The sequence below is a fragment of the Telmatherina bonti genome (genome assembly GCF_933228915.1).
Source record: "Telmatherina bonti genome assembly, chromosome: 7".
Lineage (NCBI taxonomy): Eukaryota > Metazoa > Chordata > Actinopteri > Atheriniformes > Telmatherinidae > Telmatherina > Telmatherina bonti.
The window spans coordinates 9331563-9355241 of NC_136625.1; the positions used below are offsets into that span (position 1 = coordinate 9331563).

A 23679-nucleotide genomic window follows, 5' to 3' on the forward strand; every position below is an offset into this window, starting at 1 on the left:
CTGTTAATCAGATCTTGACTTGTTCTTTCTCTGTGAGGATATGTATGATATTTATGTAAGGTCATGCCCTCTGAGGCATGTAAGCGTATATGATAAATTCCTAAAATCTGCAGAGACACAGCAGTGTGGATAATCCAGCTTATTTCCCAGAGAGATCTTTCATTTTCCTGAACGGAGCAGAAGCAGATTTTATTTTGCAGCAGATCTGAAGATATTTTCATTTATTTCCAGAAAAACAGGAGAAAGTCGCTTCGCCTCCGAATCATTTTCTAAATTTCAGACCTAGCGCGCAAATTTCTTGTGAAGACGGATGTTTTTGCTGCTCCTTTTCTTCTTCTATCCCTTTTTCCTCTAATCTTTTCCTCACAGCCTCATCCCGTTCCTCCTCCTCCTCCTCTTTTCCCTCTTTCCATTTTTTTTCAACCATGCTCTCCTTATCTTCCTTTTTGCCCCTACCCCCTCCTTTACTCTCTTTTCCTAAACTCCTCTTCCTCTCACCTCCTGTCGGCAACATGTGGAGCCGTCGCCATGGCAACGAGGGGAGGTGACATGTGCTGGAGACAGAGCTGGGAATGGAGGGAGGGATGGGAGGAATATAAGGAGGAGCCCCACATTGCACTTTGTAGTCTCTCTCTCTATCTCTCTCTAAAAAAAAAAAGAAAAAAAAATCATCTTAGTGGAAGCGGTGGAGGCTGCCGGTCATCTCACTCCACTCCTCTCTTCTCCTCTTCCTCTTTAACATGTGCTGAGTTGCATCCAGGAAAGAAAAAAAAAAAAACAGGGCAAATCTTTGCTGCATTTCTCTTCTTCTCTAAACATCGTCCGAGGCAGTTGGCAGGGAAATGGAGGAGAAGAAGAAGAAGCCGGGAACTTTCTTCTCTTTTTTTCCACAAATATTATCTAGTGAGGGAACGGAGATGATGGGAGGAGATGCACCTCTCTCCATCTCGCCCTCACCGTCTCCTCTTCCTCCTCTGCTGCTGCTGTCTCTGAGTGTGTCGGCGCAGCCGGAGGGAAATGGGAACTAGACGAAGCAGGAGGCGTCTGCTGCGTCCCATCGCCATGGATCTTTGGTAGGAATTTCCAGTTTATTAACATGTTCATGGAGGTTGATTTTCCCTTCTGCTACTGTTAAATTTCTCGCCTCTAAAAAAAAAAAAAAAAAATCTTTTTGCAAAGATGTAGACGAGTCTGCTCTGCTCTTGCTCCACATTCTTCATTCATTCCACTCAGATAAGGAGTTTCTTCTGATTTCCATTAAACTGTGTCTATTTTCTCTAATGCTACTGCAGCTGTGAGTGTTTATCTCCCCTCTAATCCCTTCAAAGGAAGAGAAAACTAAGGAGGCATGTAAATTTTGTTTGAAGGTGAGCTGGCAGTGAGAGTATCTCTGAGTTTCGACCTGACTTGCATCCCGGCCCGGAGGCTGCATCTCAGTGTAACGCTGTAGCCGCCACTTTAATAGGACTTGCTGCTTTGCACTACTAAAGTGCAACATTTAAAATTTAATGTCTCAATGTAGCCGGATTTTCATCCTGGGGGGTTGTTGGGTCCCTTTTGCCTTTCCAGACACCGGTTCATGCTGTCAGCTGAAATGAATAGTTAAGAAATTAAATTTAAATTACATGGATATTTGCCTTTTACATGAATCTGTGTGTGTGTGCGCGAGCGTTTTGCACAGGCGTGTGAGGTGAGTTTATGTGACAACCCCCGTGCGTATCTCACACTCAGGTGAGTCAAATCACACACCAGCCTCGGTAGCTTCATCTAAGCCCTTGACTCGCTCGCTTTGGGTGCGTTTGCGCGTGTTGGCCGACACATTTTAGGGTCCAGGCTGAACTTTTTGCAGGGCCTGAGCTGAATCAGAGGTGAGGGACACGTCTTTGTTTTCTGCAGCAGTCATCGTGGAGGGAAACAATTGCTGCTCGCTGCTCTCCCTCTGACCTTTTTTACCCATTCTGAATAAGCCAGAGCCGTGCAAATCCATCTGCCTTTTGTCTATGGAAGCCCCGCTAATCCACACCCCTATTCACACACACACCACACACACACACACACACACACACACCCTGTCACCCACGCATCAACCAGGAGACCTCTAAGCACTCCACTGAACAAACCACTAACTCAAATGCAGATGCCGTGAGCCGGACACACTTCTGTTTCTCCCACAGAAACAGCTGCATGTATCCGTGTCGCTCCGTAAACTGAATGAAAAACTCTCTGGAGGAAAGATAGAAACACCCTGAAAAGATTCTCTGCAACGAAGCCTCTCATAGTAGTTTTTGGGGAGCTTTTGTCCGTGTTTGAAGGTGTCTGGCTGCCTGTAGGGAGTGTGTGTCTGGGTGTGTGTCTCCTACAGGGGATGGAACCAGCAGTGGCATGCGCTACATTAACGCCATTTAGAAATATTCCGCCGTTCTGGGTGAACTGAACGCTTTCAGAGCGAGTCAGAAAATGAAAAATTTGCAAGTACAATTGGTGTCGTTGGAGCAGATGGACAATGGAGGCTGAAGCGGGAAAGGAGCTCCCGTTGTCTCTCCGTTTAGAGTTTTTTTTTCTTTGCTGCTTTCTGAAAACCGACCCAGCCAAGCTGGATTCTTATGTATTTATTTTCTTTGATAAATAATGAGAAGTCTTGACATCTGAGCCGGTAATGATGCCGACTGAAGTCTGGATTCTGGTTTCTTCTGGCTGGGATCATTTTAACCATCGTTTCAGCCCAGGAGTCACACTGCTTACTGTCTAAGATTATTCCTTTTTACCCATAATCATATCAGCAACATGAATGAAATTATCTGTCCTTTAATTTCCCTCCACTGAGATGCAGTTCAGCAGCCATCACAGCTCCCCCAATCAAGCCTCAGTGCTGTAATTTGATTGAAAGTGTTAAGCCACAGGAGAGATGATGGAAAAAGCCTTGGAGCTGCAAAGCCCAGCTGACAACCTCTCATTATTTAAAAAAGCACAGCGAAAGCAATGTATAGCTATTAAAAAGCTTGTTGTACAGTAGTGAAGAGGTGGTTTGCACGGCGTACGCGTACATATGCCAACGTCCGGCTCCCGTCGCAGGCAAACGTTTGGTTTGTAATCATTGCAAATTTCTGCTACATCTGCCTCTGCAGCGCCGGCAGAATGGCTGCTCATTTTTCACAGCAGCAAACTAACAAGTCACCCACCCCTCCAAGTCGCTCCCTCTTACTCCTTCTACTGCATCGACACACACTCCTCCACCCCTTTTACTGTTACTAACAACTGCAACCAAACTTGATTAAGCAGGTGGGGTCGGGCTACATTTGTTTGAATCAATAGACAGACATGCTAGGCAGCCATGATAAAGAGACCAGGGGTGGAGGGGTGGAATCAGTGTGTGTGTGTGTGTGTGTGTGTGTGTGTGTGTGCACACTTTGCAAATGCCGGCATCTGTTCCATGAAAGATGACTGAGCTGTTACAGTTAGAGCTTTGAATTATGGGCCATTACTGGCCGAGCAAGATGCAATGCCTCTCCATGAAACTTCATTTGACAAAACAATGAGATGACTCAGGGAGTAAAATGACAAATGAAGTTATTTGATCTGTGGTTGGGGGGGGGGGGGGGGGGGGGGGAGATATACATTTTGCAAAGGATGATTGCCGTGGAAGCATGTGGAATCAGCAATAATGCATTATTAATGGCCATGCCAAGCCCACAACACTTGCAGGCTGCAGCTCAGCTACTTTTCTTTCCGACGCTTCCTCAGCGGCTCTGATCTGCTGCTGCTTTTGTTTTGTTTTTTTCCATTAAAACCACAAGAAACATTAAAAATACCCAGATTAATTATATCAGCCTTTACAGATGTCTGATGCAAAATGTCTGCAGCCATCCAGGTGTAGCAGGATCACACACCGAACCATATTTCAGGATTTATGACCTGCCTGAACAGTGATCAGATCGGTCCTTTCGCAGCTGAATTTCTTTTATTTGCTCTCCTTTATTATCTGTTTTTCTCCCCTTTGCGCTGGAAAAGCGCCCTACGTGCAGCCTTGGAAGTCCACGGTTTTGCTTTCAGGCCTGTCACATTACTATGCAACCGGCTTTTTTTACAGTACGGCTTAGAGCTCGGCAAGCAAATTGGAAAGCTCACAAAGCGTCGGACAACTGTTGTCCCCCATTGTGGGTCTTTCTGCGGCCACTCTTTATTAGGTGCTGAATGCAGCAATGAATGCAATCATGGGGGTTGTGGTTGAGGGAGAGGGGGTGTTATCGAGTATTATCGAGTGGCGATGGCGTAGATGGCGTTGAGGAAAATGAGGGTTGGGGGGTGGGGGGGATGGTCACACCCTGAAACCTCACAAGAATTCCAGAACAATTCGTTGTAGAGCGCTCCTTTTCCCACCTCCCAGGGTTCCTCTGCGCTGACAGGCAGGCAGGAGGGATCCGACTGGGCTGCCCCCTTTCTCCAGACTGCTTTCAAAGCCTCCTTTCCATTAACTCACCACGCTGCACCTCGCCTAATCTCTGTGACCTCTACCACCGAGGGACAGGGCTTGTTTTTCTTCCTAACCCCCCTGCCGTCCTCCTTCACCCTAAAGGAAAACCTGCCGCCTTTGTCAGAAGTAAAAAGACTCGACTTTTTAAATTTTTTTTATTTTTTTTAACAGCTTAAACATACAAGCAAAGCAAAGTAAAAGGTCTAGGAAGTTTTATTATAAGGGAAAGGGGGAATAATTCATCTCTTCTCTTCTACAAAGATGTGAAGAAACATGCATCCAAGGAGAAACAAGCTGAGAAAAAGCTGTTTTTGCTATTGATTTCTCCAGCAAACTCTCTTGTCAGGAGGAATTGTAAGCCTTGTCATTGGCAGTGCAATTTGCAGCTCCTCTCTTTTCCTTCTTGCCTCGCTCTTTGTTGTAACATCATTACGTAGTGTGTACAAATGGGGAATTATGTCGCCTTTTGTTAACTCTTAGTCGTCAGGTACAAATGCAACAAGGCCCGCTATGTCTGGAAATGAACAACAAGCAGCAGTTGGAGCTGCAGAACATAATTAACAGCTCAATAAAGACTTACTTCCCCTCACTCAAATTATTCAAGCAGTTTTTTTTTTGTTGTTTTTTTTTCACATTCAAGAAGCAGGAAGCAGCTCAGACTTTTATCGTGGAACGTGTGTTCATTGTGCTATCTCCTCGCTGCAGACAGGCTGAAAAGAAACCTTTCATCTCCGCTTTGTTTGTTCTGGGATCTGGTTCTCACACGCCGGATTAAATTGGTTGTAGTTGTCAAGACACCAGATCGTCCCTTGCTTCTGTTCAGATACCTTTGTAGTAGTGAAGGTGTGTTGAGGTGTCTGGAGACACCCAGAACGCCTTGCTAAACAGGAGTTTATGTATTCTGTGCACTCCTGAGCACAGATGGTGGAACAAACGCTTGTGATTATACGTTTTATCGAGCACAGTGATATGCATGTTTATGCGTTTCTATTAAAAGAAGGAAAGAACCATGTGATTGTATATGTTTATCCTCCTGCGGCCAGTCACGTGTGTTGTTTTTTTGAGGGGGTGACTCATTAATATAAAATATTAACCTGGTTTTCAGGTAGATTTACTTGTCAAATGAAGGGTTTTTGTGTGGTTTTTCTGTTTTTGGCTGGATGTTTTAATCGAAGGCTGTAAATCCTTGTGCCACAAAGCTCTCCGAGCCTGCAGGGTTGCTCCAATCCCACACTTCACCACTTGAATTTAAATATTAGTTCCTCTTGTCTGACAGATCAGTAAAACCTAAAAGCCTGCACAGTTTTCACACTTCGTCCCAAAGCGTCTACCGCCATCATGGTAGCATTTCCAGCATGGTGGAGGAATCAAAACTCTTATCTCCGCTGCATCACGCTTTGTTGAGCTGCAAAGAGAGCCACTCGCAGCAGATAAAAATAAGAATAGAACCATATTAACCTGTTTTTATCTGTTCCTTTGTGGCCCACAGGGAAGCCAGATCAACCAGATCTCCACCAAGTACAGCCAAGCCGAGTCGACCAAGTTCCTGGTCCTTACCGTTGTGTCCATCTTGTGTATTGTCGGCGTGCTGCTGGCCTCCACCGTGGTCTACTGCCTCCGCCATCGCTCCCACCACAAGCTGAAGGAAAAGCTCACCAATCTGGGGACGGATACCGGCAGCGATGCTACCGCCACCTATCAGGTAGGAGGTGTTTCCATCTGCGAATCTGTTTTTATTGCTGCGATTGACAAAGCTAATCAATGTTTTATTTTTTTTAATTTTTTTATTTTATTTATTTATTCTTTATTTTATTTTATTGTTTTTTATTTTATTTTAATAACTGATTAATTTACTACTTTTTGGAAAAAAAAGTTAAAAGAGAATTAGTCATTTAGTAAATAAAAAGTAAACTTTTCATTTCTTTTTTTTTTCCAGATTAATTTTCTATTTTCTCTAATTTGTCCTGTTTCTTTTGTATTAGGAGCTGAATTTAAACTTCTAACTCAAACACAGCAAATAGTAAATTTTATTTCTAAATATATAGATCATTTTTTAGTTTTTATATGCATACATTGTCCAATCGCAACATGCTGTTTTTCTTCATTTTATGTCCTCAGATATGCAAAATCCATTATATTACCTGCAGTTTACAGTAAATGGGGTCATCTGGGGGTGTCAACAAAGCTTGCATCAGGAAATAAATGACTTTTTATCTTTATAAATGATTTTTTTTATCCTGTTCACACTACAGGACTTTAAAGCTGTAATGGTTTTACTAGCAGAACGTTATCCCTTCCTACATATTTGCTTTTGAACGAACTACCAATCAGAACGGAGCGTTCTGATTGGCAGTCTCCCTGAGTTGGCTCCGCCCAACATCCAACCAAAGCAAGTCTTTTATTGGATGGATTAGAGTTCATCCCTTCATGCAGGATGAATCATAAAACGTTTTAGTTGCACTTTTAATCACCGTTGTGACTAAATGACTCGTTTTTAAATAAAAACCTTTCTGGACTTTGAGTTTTGGCAAATCTGCTGCGATCTGACAGAAAGAAGCTGATGGTAAATAGTTCTGATTATTGCTTGTCTCTTACTATAATTGTTTTAGTTTGACTTTCAGAAATCTAACAAACCCAACCGGTTTTCCACCTCCAGTTATTTCCATTGCCCCTCTGCTGGTTGCAATTATCCTGTGGCCAGAATAGCCAAGTGTGAAATTTAATTTACAGAATCCAATATTAAGTGGCTTTTGCAGCAAAGAATTAGATTGAGATTTTTCCGTGCTTCTCTCTGACCTTTTCCCCGCCATGTTTTTAAATGAGAGTGGTCCTGTGAGCATTGATTTTATAATGAGCCCAGCCCGTCCCCTAAGTGCTTACATTTTATGCTCTTCTCCGGGGATTTTTAACTCCTGAAATAGACTGCGCTGCTGCGTCAAAGCTTTACCTCATCGCTTTGGGCTCTGTAGAGACGTGACGTTACCGTTTGCCAACAAGACCAAAACATCAACTTCCTTAATGGTGATTTAACTACTTTAGAAGTGAAGTTTCCCAACATTAATCCAACCCATCTCATTGATATTTCAGCTGCGTAGCTTCGTAAAAACTTTGTTTTTCTTTAATAAGAAAGCTTATCTTCTTGGTTAGCTGCCTTCCAGAATGACTTTAAAGCCTGTAATTGGAAAAGGCTAATCAAAATGCAAGCGCAGGACTGTGTTTGTGCATTATTTATCTGGTTAAAAGCTAACAAAAACCCCATCGTGTTGCTCGTTCTTAGGAGCTTTACGCGGTCTCGCTTCGCTCTCAGCGCTCCTGGAGTTGATTCTCTTCCTTCTGTCGTCTTTATCGAGCCTCAACAGCGAGCCTTCGTCATCCTCGGTGAAAGGCCTCGGTGTTCTTAGCCGTGTAAACCTTGTCTCTTTGTCAGCACTGCTGTGTAGAGGGGTTCCCTGGGCTGGATTCGGTCTTTCTGTTTGTGTGTGTGTGAGTGTGTGTGTGTGTATGTGTGTGTGTGTGTGTGTGTGTGTGTGTGTGTGTGTGTGTGTGTGTGTGAGCCAACAGTCTCCAGGGCTAGATGCAATTAAAGCAGACAGGAAGCGGCAGGCAGCCTGACGGCCTTACTACTGCAGCTCCTTCATGCTGACTGTCAAAGACACACACACACACACACACACACACACACACATATACTGTACACGTTCACACACTCACCAGCTCCTGCATGTTAATGATTCTTGCCCTTGGCGCATTTGTTTGAGGCCTTGCTTTCACACTCTTGCTCTCTCTCTCTCTCTCACTCTCTCTCTCTCTCTCTCTCACACACACACACACACACACACACACACACACACACACGCGCGCGCACACAGACTCATCACCTTGCCGTGAAGTCACTGTGCCACCGACTCTCTCTGATTCCTCTCGCCACCTTCGGCTCTCAGCCCCCCCCCCCCCCCCCCCCCCCCCCCCCGGTCAGACGGCCCCGGTGTAACGGCAGCACGGGATTGGCTGCCGCCGACAAAGGAGATGCTGATTGACGAGTGTCTACAGAGGAGTGTGTGTGCAGCGTGGGGGGTGGGAGGGAGCATGGTGCTTGTCAGTCATGCAGTCCCTGGATTACCCTGCGGTCCACATGGGAGTCTGCCGCGTAGAATTCGGTTTATCTTTACATCTCATCCAAACTTTTATCTCCTCCTAAAAGTCCAATTTGTTCTGCGAGCAGAGGCGGCGCTTTGCTCGCAGCTGGACACCATTACCACCATTACAACCATTACCACCATCTCAGAGGAACCGCGGGGAAACTGGAAGGTTTCTGCATGAAGTTTTGGAGCCATTTATCATCTGAGATATTTATTTTGTCACATCATTAGATTATTTACGAGCTATCAGATCTATTTTAATATTCAAATTATTTCGGAGAGTTAAACTCAATTAGATGACTATATTTGATTTATTATTGGAAGGTCCCACTGAGGCTGCAGAATTAATGCAAAACGGAAAATAAAGACAGAAATTTATTTAGGTTAAACAAATGACTTTCCTGTCAGACACTCCTGTCTCAGAATCCCACCTTCTTACACCCCCTCCTTCTTTATAATTTGACTTTATGCTTATAAAATCCTAATCATGAACAGATATTTTAAATACTTTATTCAGAATAACTACTGGAAAGAGTAAATTATGCATTATACTCCACCTTAACTAGTTAAAACCAACAGCCTCCCAAACAGGAAACTTGGAGAAGAGATGATGATGGAGACCTAAAACCTCGCTGACTTTGTTCTGCTTCACTTTATCAGAGTTGTCCTCTACAGAGATCATATTCACACATTGTATGTGAACTAATAGAGATTAAGCTGCATAATACCTACGCAGACATTCACATTTAAACTAAGTTTTTTTAGGCAAGCCTGAAATACTTTTCAATTGTGCTATGTGCCATTTTCATTTATTCTTCCTTAGTAATGCTGATATTTCAATATTAATATCACAAGTGTTCCTTTTTACTGTGACTGAAATATAAAAGAAGACTTTGCATTTACAGAGATTTACTCGTATGGTTTAGCAGACATAAGCAGATCCGCCTGCCATGCAACGTGCTTCAGTTTGCATGCTGAATGCTGCTGCTGAACTTAGGGACAAAGGTTGGTTTATCAAAGGTGGGTTTGTGTTCCACCAATCATCAACCAGTTCACTAAAACAGTTCATTGTTTTAAGCTCCCAAACATCTCTGGCTTTGGTTTGATACTAATTTCCCACCAGTAACATCGATACTAGACAACCTTGGAGCATCACTTCCTGCGTTGGGTGGCGTTGCTGCGTGTGCTTTGAGGAAAAGATGACGTAACACTGGAGTAGAACCAGGGATCTCTGCAGCAAGCAACAACAATATGGATGCAAAATGGGGCAACCTAAAGAAAAATATGCAGCCAGCTTTTAAATCTCTCCATTTTTATCCTCCTATAAGTCTTTAGGATAGTTTAAAAATCTGCAATGTTTGATACATTTTGTACATTTGATGATTAACTGTGAAAAAGCTGCAGTTTGACACATGGTCATCAGCATCAAATATCCTTATAAGCTCCGCCTCTTCTTTCTCTCTGCTCTTCCCTTCTTTGTTTCTAACCTCCTCTTGACACCCCCACATTGTTCCCTTTTGTGTTTGTTTGTTCGTGTACAGAGTTGAAGCAATTGGGGCGCCTGAATTAGTTTTGGTCCTTTCAGCAACATGAACTTACACACTCCGACCCCCAATATAAGAAAAAGGGGTGCCTTGGGTGGCACACCCTTACATGCCTGCCTCCCCCCCCAGGTTGATGCATGACAGTCATGGGGCCACCTAGATTCCCTAGAAGGATGTGTATGATCTGTATGGCACCACTTCACAACAACATCATCTCAGAAACCTTTACAGTCACATTAATTCTGGTTGAATTTTTTATTTTTAATTATTTTTTTTGCAGGAAAGTGTGGCACACAGAATGTACCTGTCCTGACACGAGCGTACATGTTTATCTCACGGCTGACATTCATTCATCTTTCATTTAAAACAAAAAAAATAAGAAGATATTCTCCAAGAAATAATGAGAATTTGTGATATTTTAGTAAAATAAAAGCGTTTCATTTTACTTCAGATTTTCTGTAAACTATCGTTGACTTCATGTAGATCAGATTTGATCCGTTGTCCTTCAGCTTGGGTGAAAATTTATCCAAAAGTTTAGTTTTTATGATCCATTTCACGATGTCTTACCATGTCTGATTCATTTATCAATAATCATTTTTTAAAGTCACATAATTTCTCCTGTTTTAGGAAAACTGCTTCTAATTTCAAGATTGATGTCTTTCCTACCAGACATACATTTGTTCTCATAAATTTCATTGTAATTTGAGGCCAATTTAAAAAAGATCTGAAGCTTGCCAGACATTTGTAATCCATCATTGTGAACATTTATCTACCTTTATTATTATTGTCAAGGTTAATGTGGTTGTTCAAATGGATCCTGTTTCGCCATGAAGGATTTGATTCATGACCTGAAAAAAAAAGTCCCAATAAGGTCCAAATGGAAAAGAAAGTTTTATTTGTTTTGTTTTACATTAAAATATTTATTGTTGGATGACCTTCAGCTTTCCACCAGTTGTGTTTTACTAACACCATCTGGCACTAATAGGTTTCCATACCATTAAGCATGAAACAAGAGTTTTCTGTGGACATCTGACCGTAAGTTCCACCTGCTTCATCACCAACGGCATAAAATCCCGAAACGGCAACATAAAGTAGTCAGAAATGCTCCGCAGACTGACCTCTGGACCGTTCGGCTCAGTGATTAGTGGGATGAGGTGTGCTTTAAGAATCCATGTGCTGTAAATAAAGATTCCCATGTTTGAATGGACATCGGCTTGGAGCTGAGAGATGTTGGGACAATAAATCTCCAGTATTTACATTCCTAACCTGTTATAACATTAATCCAGATTTATTCCCCCTCTAATTAGCTCTCAGAGGGAAGCCATTTCGAAGCAGTTTTAATTAAACTCCTGATGATTTTGCTGCAGCTGCAAAGTCCACTTTGTTGCATATCATGTGTTTCAGTTTGGTGTGTGAAACTTCTGCATAGTTCTTCTCAGAAACTAGTCAAACAGCTGGGAGTGGGGGTTGCTGTCCTAAAGAGTCCCATCTGTGCTTTCCACTAGGAAACTTCTGTCCAAACAGTGAGCGGCTACTCTTGTTTGTCTTTGGGCTTTTTTTTCCCTCGATGGCTGTATGTTATTATTGTAAAGTATATTTGCAAAGTGATTTTCAAATATAAATAATGTTTTATGTGAATATAAACATTATTGATATGACAGCATCATTATTTACTAGTTTTATGTCAAGACTGCAGTGCATCATGGGAAATGTACACCAAAATGGTCTCCATTGCTTGCACACCGTCGTATTTCCCAGGAAATGGTGTGGATTTTTCACACAGTAAATCAGAACCACCTCATGGATTACTCAGAGTAGATCAGCTGAAGTTGTCATGATGCCAAACAGCAGGTCAGCTGAGGTCTGGCTTGACGTGAAGTCATCCACTAATGCGTCTACAAGAGGCAACCTCCACCGGTTAAAAGTGAAGCCTATGCCGAAGTGTAAGTTGCAGTTCCCCGTTCATCCATTAGGGGCTCCAAAACAGGGCAAATCCCCATAGACTCCCATGTTAAAAAGACCAACTTCACAGCAGAAATAAACATGTTTACAGTCTGGTTCAAAAATCCATTTTCAGTTTAATAGGTCAGGTTTACCTTCATGACAACTGTGGGGGGAGTGAATTTTTTTTAACTTGCCCGTTTAAAAGTAATTTAATCTCGAAGTTTGGTATATTAGGGGCGTGTCCTTTTGATTGACAGGTACCCGATCTCCCGCTTAAAGACGGAGGAATGTAGAACCACCGCGGTTTTCAGCCGAGTAACAACGGGCCTTGCTTTCGCCCGTTTTACCTCAGTTAGCTGGTTAGCTCCTGTTAGCTCCAGGTTAGCTTGGTTAGCTCTTAGCTTCAGGCAGGTCGGAGTTTGCTAGATGTCAATCATCCACCCCCACACTCACAGCCCCCCCTTTCAGCTCTACCTTTCTGCCCAGTATTTGTATTTTCTGGGAGAGACGACATGCGTGATGCTACTAAGATGGCGATGGTAGGAACCGCCCAATGAGCTTCATTTCAGCTTTTCAGAAACTTACTGGTGACGTCACAGAAGCTCCGCCCATCCTTTATATACAGTCTGTGTGCGGCTAACAGATTCATACCTGAATCATTTGTAGCAGATTGTTGATTAGAGGTTTTTTTTTTGTTTGTTTTTATGGGAGGAGATGCAGAATAACATCCAGATCATTGCATCCAGTGATTATACACACAACTAAGTTTCAGAACAAGCTAACTTGATACTGAATCTGTTTAATGTGAAGATTTTAGCTCCAGTTTTGGTAGCAACACATCTAAACTATCACGTTTGGATTCAGTTTTAATTTGAATACTAAAACAGAACTCCTCGTTTTGATGTGCAGTTTGGCTGAAGGCATTTTTTCTTCAATAATAATTTAAATAATTTTGTGTTCATCTCTTAACAGTTTGAAGACTGCCTCAGATTTTCTTTGAAATGAAAAAAAAAAAAACACTGACGTTTAGAAATTTAAGCACCGAAGGCACTGAGGGAAAAAAGTCCATGAAACAAGTACTGTAGAATAAATTTAGCTCTGCTTCAGCGCCTCCTGTACACCAGCGACTGGCTGCACGCTCGCTCAGTTTCCACATGCAGGCATGTTTGTGTTGCCTCCCAGCAGCAGCTCTGTCAGTATCCCCGGGTCACATAGCATAGCACTTTAATAATCTGCACGCATTTATGAGTCCGCATCCGAGCCCATAGATCAGTGTCATTGCGCCGACCTACAGAACATCCATTAGATTTGATACAGACTAATGAGTAAGTCTTGTAGGCCTGCTCACATTACCTCCACCGTCACTCAAACGCACCGTCGGTTAATCATCAGCATCTCTCTCATTAAGAAACACAGATTGTCGCGGAGATTCAGCCCAGGTCTTCTGTTGTGGATGGCGTCCTTGTGGGCAGATACGTGTGATGTATGCTTTTCTCTAATGTGAGATAAAGGATGTCCCAGGTGATGGGTCAACTTTTCATTTTGCTGTCCACTTCGTAATGTGATGTAGTTTTCTTGTATTATTTGTAATTAATGAACCGGTGTGAGTTTAGTGTTGTGACTGATTATTAACTGATTTATGAGTATTGGACAGCCTGCTCCATTTCAGATGCAAAACCTTTATTCTCACACCATCTGTAGCACACATGCTTTAGCTGTTTGCTGTTTAAATGTCTTACAGGTTTGTTTTTTCATTAAAAAGATGGATATTAGCAGAATAGCACAACTTTAAGTCCAATAAAGTGACATAAATATGAAAAGTTCTTTTTAGATTAATGAACATGTAAAATGTAATGTCACCACTTACAGATCATCAGGAAGTTCCTGTACCATTTAGTTTAAAGAAAAGTTCAAATCGGGACTCTTTTTGTTTTAAAACAAAATGTTGTTTTCTCTCAATTGTGATCAGTTTTGGACTGAATTTTTTAAAGCCCTTGTTTGCTTTGAAATAAATTAAAACTTTCATGCAATAACTTTGTACCTAAATCTTTGACGATGTGATCTTAATGATATTAATTTCCTTAAACCAACAAACATTGTAGTGTGAATGTCAAAAATGTGATTTAATAAAATTTCTGCAGTTTTACACATTTTAAATGCATATTTAAGATGACCAATTACAACTTTGAAAGAAAATTAGTGGTGCTCGGAAAAAAAAAGACAAAATCATTACATTTTGTCGCTCCCTCCCTCTCTGCTGGGCTTCAGCTCTTAGAGCCGATACGTTACAGCAAACAAAGAAAGCTGCATTTGATTTGTTTGCTCTGGTTCTTTATCCAGATGTACATTGGAATTGATAAGAATTTTAAACAAGTTTTTTTTTTTTTTTCAATAAAAAAAGGATAAAAGTAATACTTCAATGAAAACTGGGAATAGCTTCCCAACAGAAACTATTGATCAAAGCTAAATTAGGCTAAAACAAGAGCAGCAATAGATTTCAATGAAGGACCATTTGGAGCCAAAAGAGTCACTTCATATGTTGGAGCTGAGCCATAAGTACTGAATCTATGAAAAAAGCTAGACGCCACCCAACGCCTCTCCTCCAAAGACAGATGCAGAGACGGAGGGGAGGGATCGATAATGTTTTAGCCTGCTTATAAAGCCCTAACCTGTAGAAGAGACAGCAAAACTTCAGGAGTGTCCGTGATTTACATCTCCTGAGATGACTTCTTTTTTTTTTAACATTTATGTGAACATATCACATCTAATCAGATGAAAAGTAATTATTTTCTATTTTTGAATCAGTTATTTTTTAGATGTTTTGATATTCACCTGAAATACTGCAGACAGTGAGCTCTGTCATGACACTGGGACTGCCAGTACAACTCCAGCAAACCTTCTGCTGCTCCAGAAAAGCTGAGGCGAGTTTGTATTATAAACCATTTGCTTGTTCACATGATTTGTCCGGTATTTTTTTCCCCACGCTGCAACATCCCCAGATTTTTACAAGAATAAAATGACGAGTTTTACTGATTATTCATAGTCAATTAAAACGACCTTATAGGACAACAAACCGGGTCAAAAGATGTCCAACAGTACCCAGTTGTGTTTTTGTTTCCGTGTTGGGAGTGCGACTCTTCTGACTTTGGGGGTCAGCTCTGTATCCAGACGAAGCTTCTGGTGGGATTTAAGCAGAAATAATCATCCAACATGTCCTCTTTCTGCCTCTTTCTGCCTCCCTATAGCTGGACATGTACAGCACACTCAGAAGTTACTCAGTCACCTCATCTTGCTTTTTGGATGCAGAGGAGCCGCACCTCCTCACCTCTCAAATCTCTAAGGCTGAGCCCCGACAACCTTTAGCTGAGGCCTGTTTTTGCCTCTTGCATTGCGATCTTGGTAGATGGTGGTGGGAATGTAGATTGCTCGCTAAAATGACAGCTTTGCCCTTTGCTCATCACCTCGGTAGACTGAATCACTACAGACACTGCGCTGAAAAGCTCACTCCTCTTCTTCTCCATCTTAAAATGAAAGCACAGTTCTGCTACTGCAGGATCAACATGTCTCATTTGCAGTCCTTAAAGCAGACTGAGTGAAATCATAGCTCTTCATTTAGAACGGCATTGTCTCCGTCATTGTCCTTCCTTCTGTACCGAGTGACACAATCATTTATTACGGCTCACTGACGTCCCTGCTGGGAGCTGTGCAGAGAAGACATGTGGGAGAAAAGTTAGACGTTGTGTCAATATTTCATTGTGGTCACGTATCCAGCCGACAGAAAAAAATGACAGTTTGTTCAGGCGTGTGAATGAAGATATTGTATTTGCTGCTGAGAGACTGACTGGCAAAGCTGGATAAAGTTTTCAGAAAGTTTTTATTGTTATTATCATTATTATACATCCAGTAAAACTTTCTAGCATTCATGATATTTATATATAATTTTTTACAACCCAGTATTCAGTAATTGGTGAAGTGAAACACTTATTTAGCATTTAGGTGTTCCTAAAAAGCTCCTCTTTTCCTTTGAATTTGTAGTTTTTTTATTTTCGTGTTTCATGACTGATTTGCACACAAGGACATAACAATTCAAATGATGATTTGTTATAATAGAATTACCGCGGACTAATCAGAATAAATGAGTGCAATTTTTTTTTTTTTTTTTTTTTTATAAAAGTCGCTTTTTTTTTTTGTAAAAATCCAATTAAACACACATTTGCTTATTAAGTCCATTTAGCTTTTTATCAATCAAATCAAATCAAAGATACTTTATTTATCCCCGAGGGGAAATTCAAGGTTCAAGCCAGCTCGTCCAAGGTTAGACATACAGACATTTACATTTGACAAGTTTACAGAACCGAACTGAAGCTCAGGCCCAGCAGCTAGTTCTACCGGCGCCGACTTATAAATGAGGAAAAGATAACATGAGGAAGGATGGGTGGGTGTTGGGGAAAAAAAATGAAGTATCTCTACACTTCACCTGAAGGGGGAAGGATAAAGATGCAACAAAATAAAAACACATCTCTAAGCATGAGCACAAATTCAGACAATAGACAACAATAGACAATGTTGTAGCAGCAAAAAAAATGATTGCTGCATATTTACATCTCAAATATAAAAAGACAGAGGAATGGGATGAAAGCATCATGACAAAGGTAACTTCAGGTGGGCTTGAGTTTTTGTGTGAATGCAGTTTGCAAGCCTGTCCCTCTCTGCTGTGCTTCAGCTCAGCCTCCTGTGATGGAAGAACAAGTTTCATTCAGGCAATTTAGATTCTTGCACCTCATGTTAAACTGTCAGAGTGCACACAGACCCAGAACAAGCCATAAACTGATACTTTACACAGACTAGGTTTACTTTTAATGATTTTCTTTTTTTTATATATAAGTTTTAATGATTTAGACGTTTATAAAGCCTGACCACACACATGTGGATTCCATTAGTTTCCATTGTGTATGTGTTGCCACCCCTTGTGTTTATTATTCCCTATGAATGCTATATGATGGAACCCCTCTAATAACGAGTTTCTATTCCTAATTATGTCAGTTAATTGTGAAGGCGCTTCAAATGAAATTGTGCATGGAGTGTCGTCTTTGCTGCGTGACAGCAGTGACTCATCTCGGCCTGCATTCCCTCCTCAGGAGCTTTGTCGGCAGCGGATGGCGGTCAAACCGCCTGAGCGTCCTGAGCCCATCTCCTCCAGGATCAACAGCGTCTCATCTCAGTTCAGCGATGGCGGTCAAGCCGTCAGCCCGTCTGCACGAAGCAGCATCTCCTCTTGGAGTGAAGAACCCGCCCACTCAAACATGGACATCTCCACTGGTCACATGATACTGGTAAGTACCCTGTGAGGTAGTCCTGCTAATATATCATTCATGGATTAAAGTGTAGTGCAGTCAGGTGGTGATTACTGCTAATATTTCTCCATGTACATTTTCCCACATCTGAACTGACATCCAGCTCTAATGGTCTTTTATTGGCTTTCCTTTGCAGTCCAATCATTTCTTTAAGAATTAGCTTGTATGAACACAGTTATTATTAACTGGACTAATATGGATTTGTTTTAATCGGATCCCAGTTAGGCATGAATTGATTATGCCTGCAGAATGCATTGGTGTGTTGGAGCTATACAAATAAAGCTGGACTGAACTGAAATGAACTGACAATGATGCGACATGATTAGATATTTTAATATTTTTGAATGGCTGGTGGTTTTTCAGGCTGGATTTTTTTTTTTTTTAGCATTTTTTGCATTTTAAATAAACAAGCATGACCTTAACATGTCATTCTTGTGTCCAAACCAGCTCTAAGATTGCACATCAAGAGTTTTTATAGGTAACATTTGATCAACTTTTATTAAATATTACAAGACATTTATTTTATAGCAAGAATTTCAATAATTCGATTTAAAAAATAAATGCATACCACTGCATTCAATTATGTCCAATTTTAAGCTTGTGAAATTAATCTCCAAACTGTCAGAGCTGAGTTTACATCCCGACTGCATGAACAACAAGCAAAAGGCTTTCTCAAACTTAACCAGCCCAGTTTAACCTATAAAGACCCAACACATAAAAAAATGATCAGATATGTCAGATAATTATTTTCATGAGTCTTTATTTATCCCTTTAACAAAATCTAATTTTAAAAAAAAAGGACCAAGATTTTATAGGCATATTGACCATATAGTGTAATCTTCTGCTTTCTAGTGTCCATTAAGGGGAAAAAAAAAACCCTCAGATTGTGTTTTGTAGCAAAGTTTCTACCATAAAGTGCTGCTAAATGTCTCAGAAACTCTTATGTATCATGCATAATCTGGGTTCTTATGGGATAAACCCTCAACCTGGCTGGGAAGCTTGTTGCCTAAACTTAACAAACAAGCTTTAAACAAAGTGGAAAAACAATTAATAAGATGTTTAAAAAATTGTCAAGAAGCGTAAAAACTCTTCAGATTTCATGAGGTTTTGTTGTTCTGTTTTTTCTTTTAGCCTGACTGCACGTTTATTTATTAAACTCACACATATAAGCTCTTTTTCCACCAGCGTGTCCAGTTCGGTAAGATATGATCCAGCACACATTTCCACAGGCAAAAACCAGCAGAGAATCTCACTTTAATGACACCCTCCAGTTAGGGTCTCAGTCTCACCGATCCAACCTAAAAACGTCGGATAACCCTCTGATTGGTGAAAGGAGTCATCACCTCCTTTATGACTTGGCACAAAGAACAAAGCAGCAGGGCTAAATAGTGGATTCATTTTTGTTTAAAGCCTCAAAACAGGAAGAAAGCACAAAGTGTTGGACGAGAAACCTTCTTGTCCTTCGTTTCTGTGTTGCATTCATGGATTATAATTCATAGAAGTTACAGAGCTGATGCATCTGTGGATGAAATACCTACCAGGTAAAGGTACGGTTGGCTGTGGAAATGTAGCAGAAATCAGGATTTAACAAACCAAACAGCACCAGCTTGGACCTTCTGCTGGAAACGGCCACACCAAAAAGATTCAGGATCTAATGTTTTCACAGACGAGGCAGGAAGCAACTTTGTTTGTTTGTCAGAAGAAACAATAGCAGTATTTGATACGCAGGCTGTAACAACACGTCTGACAGGACTAAGAATGGAAATATAATCACTGTGTGATGGAGGAACACAAATTGCTTCCCACATACGAAATTGGAAGAAAAACAACCAAAATTGGTCACAAATTGGTGAAAAAAATTGGCTTTATCAAATTTTTCTTCAGGTTTTCTGTTATCTGCTGTAACATCGCTGATGGTTTATGAAAATGTACATTTCCCTCTCTGCTCTGGCTTTTAATGACACATTTTATTTAGCTAAATTAACTCTCCTAATAAATGACATATTTCCATAATTAAATGGTAAGAACCTTTTTTTTTTTTTTTTTTAATGTCCTTTCTGATCATTTTTTCCTCTTTTTTTTAGCAGCTTTCCCCGCCGCGTCCTTTATCTTATCACCGTTTTGGCTCCATCTCCGATGCATCTGTGTCTGCGTCGCTTCATATACTGATCATTTCCCTCATTCGCTCACACAAACACACACCTCTCATCTCGCTGCATCCCTCATCTTCCTCCATGCCTTTGTGTTTCCGTACATCTCATTACACCCACAGTTTCTATAAGCAGGCTTCTCACCCTCTTCTACCCGACAGATGAAAATCTCTATTGAACCTCTGTTGCATTCTGTCGAGCGCCATCATAATTGCGATATACAGCTACTCACTTCAACAACCCTGCACCCTCAGCAGCACCACCTCTTCATCCCAGCCCCCACCCCGCCCCCGCCTCTCCCTCCCCGTGCATTATGAAGCTGCCGGCGAGATGAGATAGAGCAGGCTTTTTTGATGTGTTCAATAGGCACAAAGATACTAATTACCCCTGAGATTTGCTCCAGAGTTGTGTGCGGTTGAAGTGATTCCCTTTGCAGCCCTTGTGCCACTGCAGAGAGGGTGTTTCTGGAGTGTGTGAGCACAGAATCAGGCTAAAATGTTACTCCTGCAAACGCACCCTCCAGACGATGTGATGCAAAGTGCCGAGGCCACATGTGGATGGAAGGAGATTGGACTGTGTGACACAAATGCACACAGATCTTTAGGCGTGTTTGTTTCGTCTTTGCTAGATGCAGCCGTCTGTGCACAGGTGAGAGGAACAAAATGGAGAGTCAGTGTGTGGGTTGATGAGAATAACACCAGCGCTTTTGTTTAAATTGTAGAAATGGTTTGATGAAAGGAGGGAGAGGGATAAAGTCCATCCAGTTCGATCATCGTCACTGATTGTGTAGGTTGGAGAGATTAATTTAAGGTTTGAAATCCTCTAAATGAGCTTCAAACAGTCAGGAAATCAAATATATTAGTGTGTTTTTTTTATTATTTTTTTGTTTTCTTTAATTGGATTGTCCCCAGAAAATCAAGATTAGCATTAAAATGTTTAAATGCTACAAGCTAAATACAAACAACCATCCTGCAAATAGTCCCGCAGGCATCCACGTACAGTGATCAGGTATCATTAAAGGGAATAGTGATTATGTTGAAGGTTCAGCCATAGTTATCACATTTACTAAGTTCACTGTGATTAGAAATGTGTTCCAGTTAAACTACAGACAGCACAAGGAAAACAAAATTACCACAGTAAACCTGTAAAATCCAACAAAATATCCATTTTCTTGGACATAACTCATGAAAAATTAGTTTATATTTTTCATCATGAGGCAAACATTGTAGTTTTAATGGCTGAACTTAAGCAAACATCACATGTTGAAATAAAGTCGCTCTGAGAAAAACACTCTGTGGTTTTAAAGGAAGTCAAAAACACTTTTCCAGCATGGATACAACCCTTCATCTCCTTCAGAAAGTCACATGACGTTCCTGTAAGGTGATCCTGTTAGTTAAGATGTCACATTAGTAAAATGACCTGATGTTGATGCTTCTAACATCATCATAACATTTAAAGAAATCCAGATCAACACATAGTGGACTGTGTGATATCTAATCAGGAATATTTTGAACATCCTACTATGTAAATAATAAAGTCTGAAACCTAATTACTCTGTAGATCCCAAACATTAGTGAGTTCGATGGAAGTATGAGGTTGACAGGACTGTGAGACGGGTTTTGGGTGGGTCTCCAAATCAGTTTTCTGGCAGGAAATAAGTTGCATAAAAACACCACCCATCACTTAATCACCTGCATGATGTGTTAAATCTGCTCTTTATTTAGCTAAACATGAAAAACAGCCGTGTGGTCATGATTCATGAGTGATGCTATAGATAAAAAGGAACAAGTTGTTTTAAAATTTTGGCATTTTAATGGGAAAACTGGTTGGCCAGTGCAGCCGCTGCATGTTCTGTCACAACATCAGGTGGAAACATCACATATTTTTCTGTAACATTGGGCTGAATTATGACATAATTATGACATGGGATGAAGAAAAAGCTGAAAACAAGGATCAGTTTTTCTCGTATTTAAACAAATACACTCAGTTGCTTTTGTTGTTATTTTGCAGATCCAAGTATGAGCTCGGTATTGTGTTTGAGATCATATCATGCAGACTTATGGTGTGTTTGGAATAATGAAAATGTGACCTTTCAGTCGGATTTCTTTGCTGCTTTTTCATTTGTACCAGAAATAAGGCGGGTTAATAGAAATAGATGATGCATATAAAATGTATGTTAGACACAAAACGACTCATTTTTAATTGAACTATATTGTTTATTAGCTGTAAAACAAATGGGCCGTTTTTAGCCTGGATGAGAAACTGATCTGGGATTTTATTTCACGGTGGAAACAAAAAAAAGGTGAAGTTCTGTGGATTCTGTGAGACTGCTCCTCATCACTACAGGTGTTATGTGATTATTAGCTAATGAGAGAAAGCTGTGAGCTCTTTAGTTAAATATCTCTCATTTGTTTCCCCGTGTCACGCACGGCAATGTGGAATCAGAGAAGAAGAGGAGGTTCAGGGCTGATGAGGCTTCAGCACCTTGGACAGCTCCACACATGCAGTGAGGCAGATTGCAGCTCTGATTGGTCCAGCCCGTCTACATCCTCCCACAGCTGAAACATTTGGCGGCGCAGGGGGAGTTATGTAACGCCGCTGTCATGCAGATGCCATGTTTTCTTAAAGACCTGAAACTTACTATCCACTGAGATTTTTAGCCTCTTAAAGGCTCAAAGGTCAAGCAGTTTTCCAGGCGGGGCACGCGACCCTGACGTTTAAAGGAGAAAATGACCTGAAATGATGTTTTCAGGCAGTAGTAACAGTGTAATAACTGAAGCTACCAGGCCGCTTTAATGTTTACCAAAGTCTTGATTTATAGGCAACCTCTTTCCATCCATCCTCCATCTTTTATTACCTTGCACTTTTCTTCCCAAGAGTCCTTTACTTTTATGCAAAGTCATCCTTCTTCCCTCCCATTCTTTATTATTTGCTTTTCCTACTCCCCTCTCGCTCTTTATAGCTTACCAATCGCTTTCCTCTTTTTGCACATCAGGCTTTCTTTGCATTCTTTCTCTTCGTGTTGCTCTTCCATTCCCTCCTCCTCCGTTCTTGCCAGTCTGTCTGTCTTTTTTTTTTTTTCTCCCTCTCCCATCCTGTCTACGATTTGGAACAGTGCCTTTGTGTGACTGCTCATACTTCCGTGTTGCAGTCAGAGCTGTCAGTTCTACCAAAAAAAGAAAAAAAAAAATCTCACTTACAAGAGAGCTCATTCCAAATTCACACCACGGCGTTAACTAGAGACAGCGGGGCCCGATCATGGAGTTTTCTGGCAACAAACCTGGGCTCCAGTCGACACATTTGGGAGGGAAGCTTTGAGTCGGGAGAGATTTTTTTTCAGAGCTGCGTCACAGCGAGAAGCTAGATCCATCAGAAAGCAAGAGGAGCGCGGCGACGCTGTGGAAAAGCAAATATTTCATGTGACACCCTGCCCCGCGCTCCAGTAAAGCAACTGTTGAGCGATTACTAAAAATCACAAGCTTCAAACAAAGGGATAGCGCGGTGGCTGATGAGCAGCGGCGCCCCCCCCCCCCTCGCCCTCCGACGCCCCCCCTTCACTCCCACCCCAAGTAATTAATTGCCTCTCGTAAACCTCTGGCAAATTCCATGTCATCTTCCACCCACCGATTTTAATTTGAGGAGAAACAGCTTTCACCATCTTATCGACGTTAATGTATTACTCGCTCTCATGCGACTTGCGTCGAGAACCCTTCGCACCTCCCCTCGCTACCTCCCCCACCCACCCACACATCCTCTCTGCTTGTGTCTTAAGAGGATTAAGCAACTCTATATATAAAGCACATTATCTTGTCTTTTGTTGCTGGCCAACTAAGTGTAATAGATTATAGTGCGGCAGGGAGCCGCCGTCGGGATTCACCGCGCTGGGAATTTGTCGTGGTTTTTCCGCGGCTCACCTGTGAGGCCGGCTGGGATGGGATGTGTGGAGATGATGGGTCACAGGGCAATGTCTGTAGAAAGAACAGGCCAAAGGAAATGGATGTTAAATCCCTCTAATGGTCGGTCGAGGAGGGAAGTGTTCGGCTCATGTATCAGGATGATGTCAGCTTTTAACTGGAA

At 41.4% G+C, this 23679-nt stretch overlaps 1 protein-coding gene across 1 annotated transcript in view; it reads left to right on the top strand.

The window, feature by feature from the left end:
• Positions 1 to 23679, top strand: part of LOC306758407 (receptor-type tyrosine-protein phosphatase N2-like) — a gene marked incomplete at both ends in the record, with an annotated part of 265555 nt that overhangs the window by 192394 nt on the left and 49482 nt on the right. Inside the window, 2 exons of the mRNA XM_079243734.1 lie at positions 5961 to 6173; positions 17237 to 17431. Coding sequence (XP_079099860.1) covers positions 5961 to 6173; positions 17237 to 17431 — 408 coding nt within the window. The remainder of the gene's footprint in view (positions 1 to 5960; positions 6174 to 17236; positions 17432 to 23679) is intronic.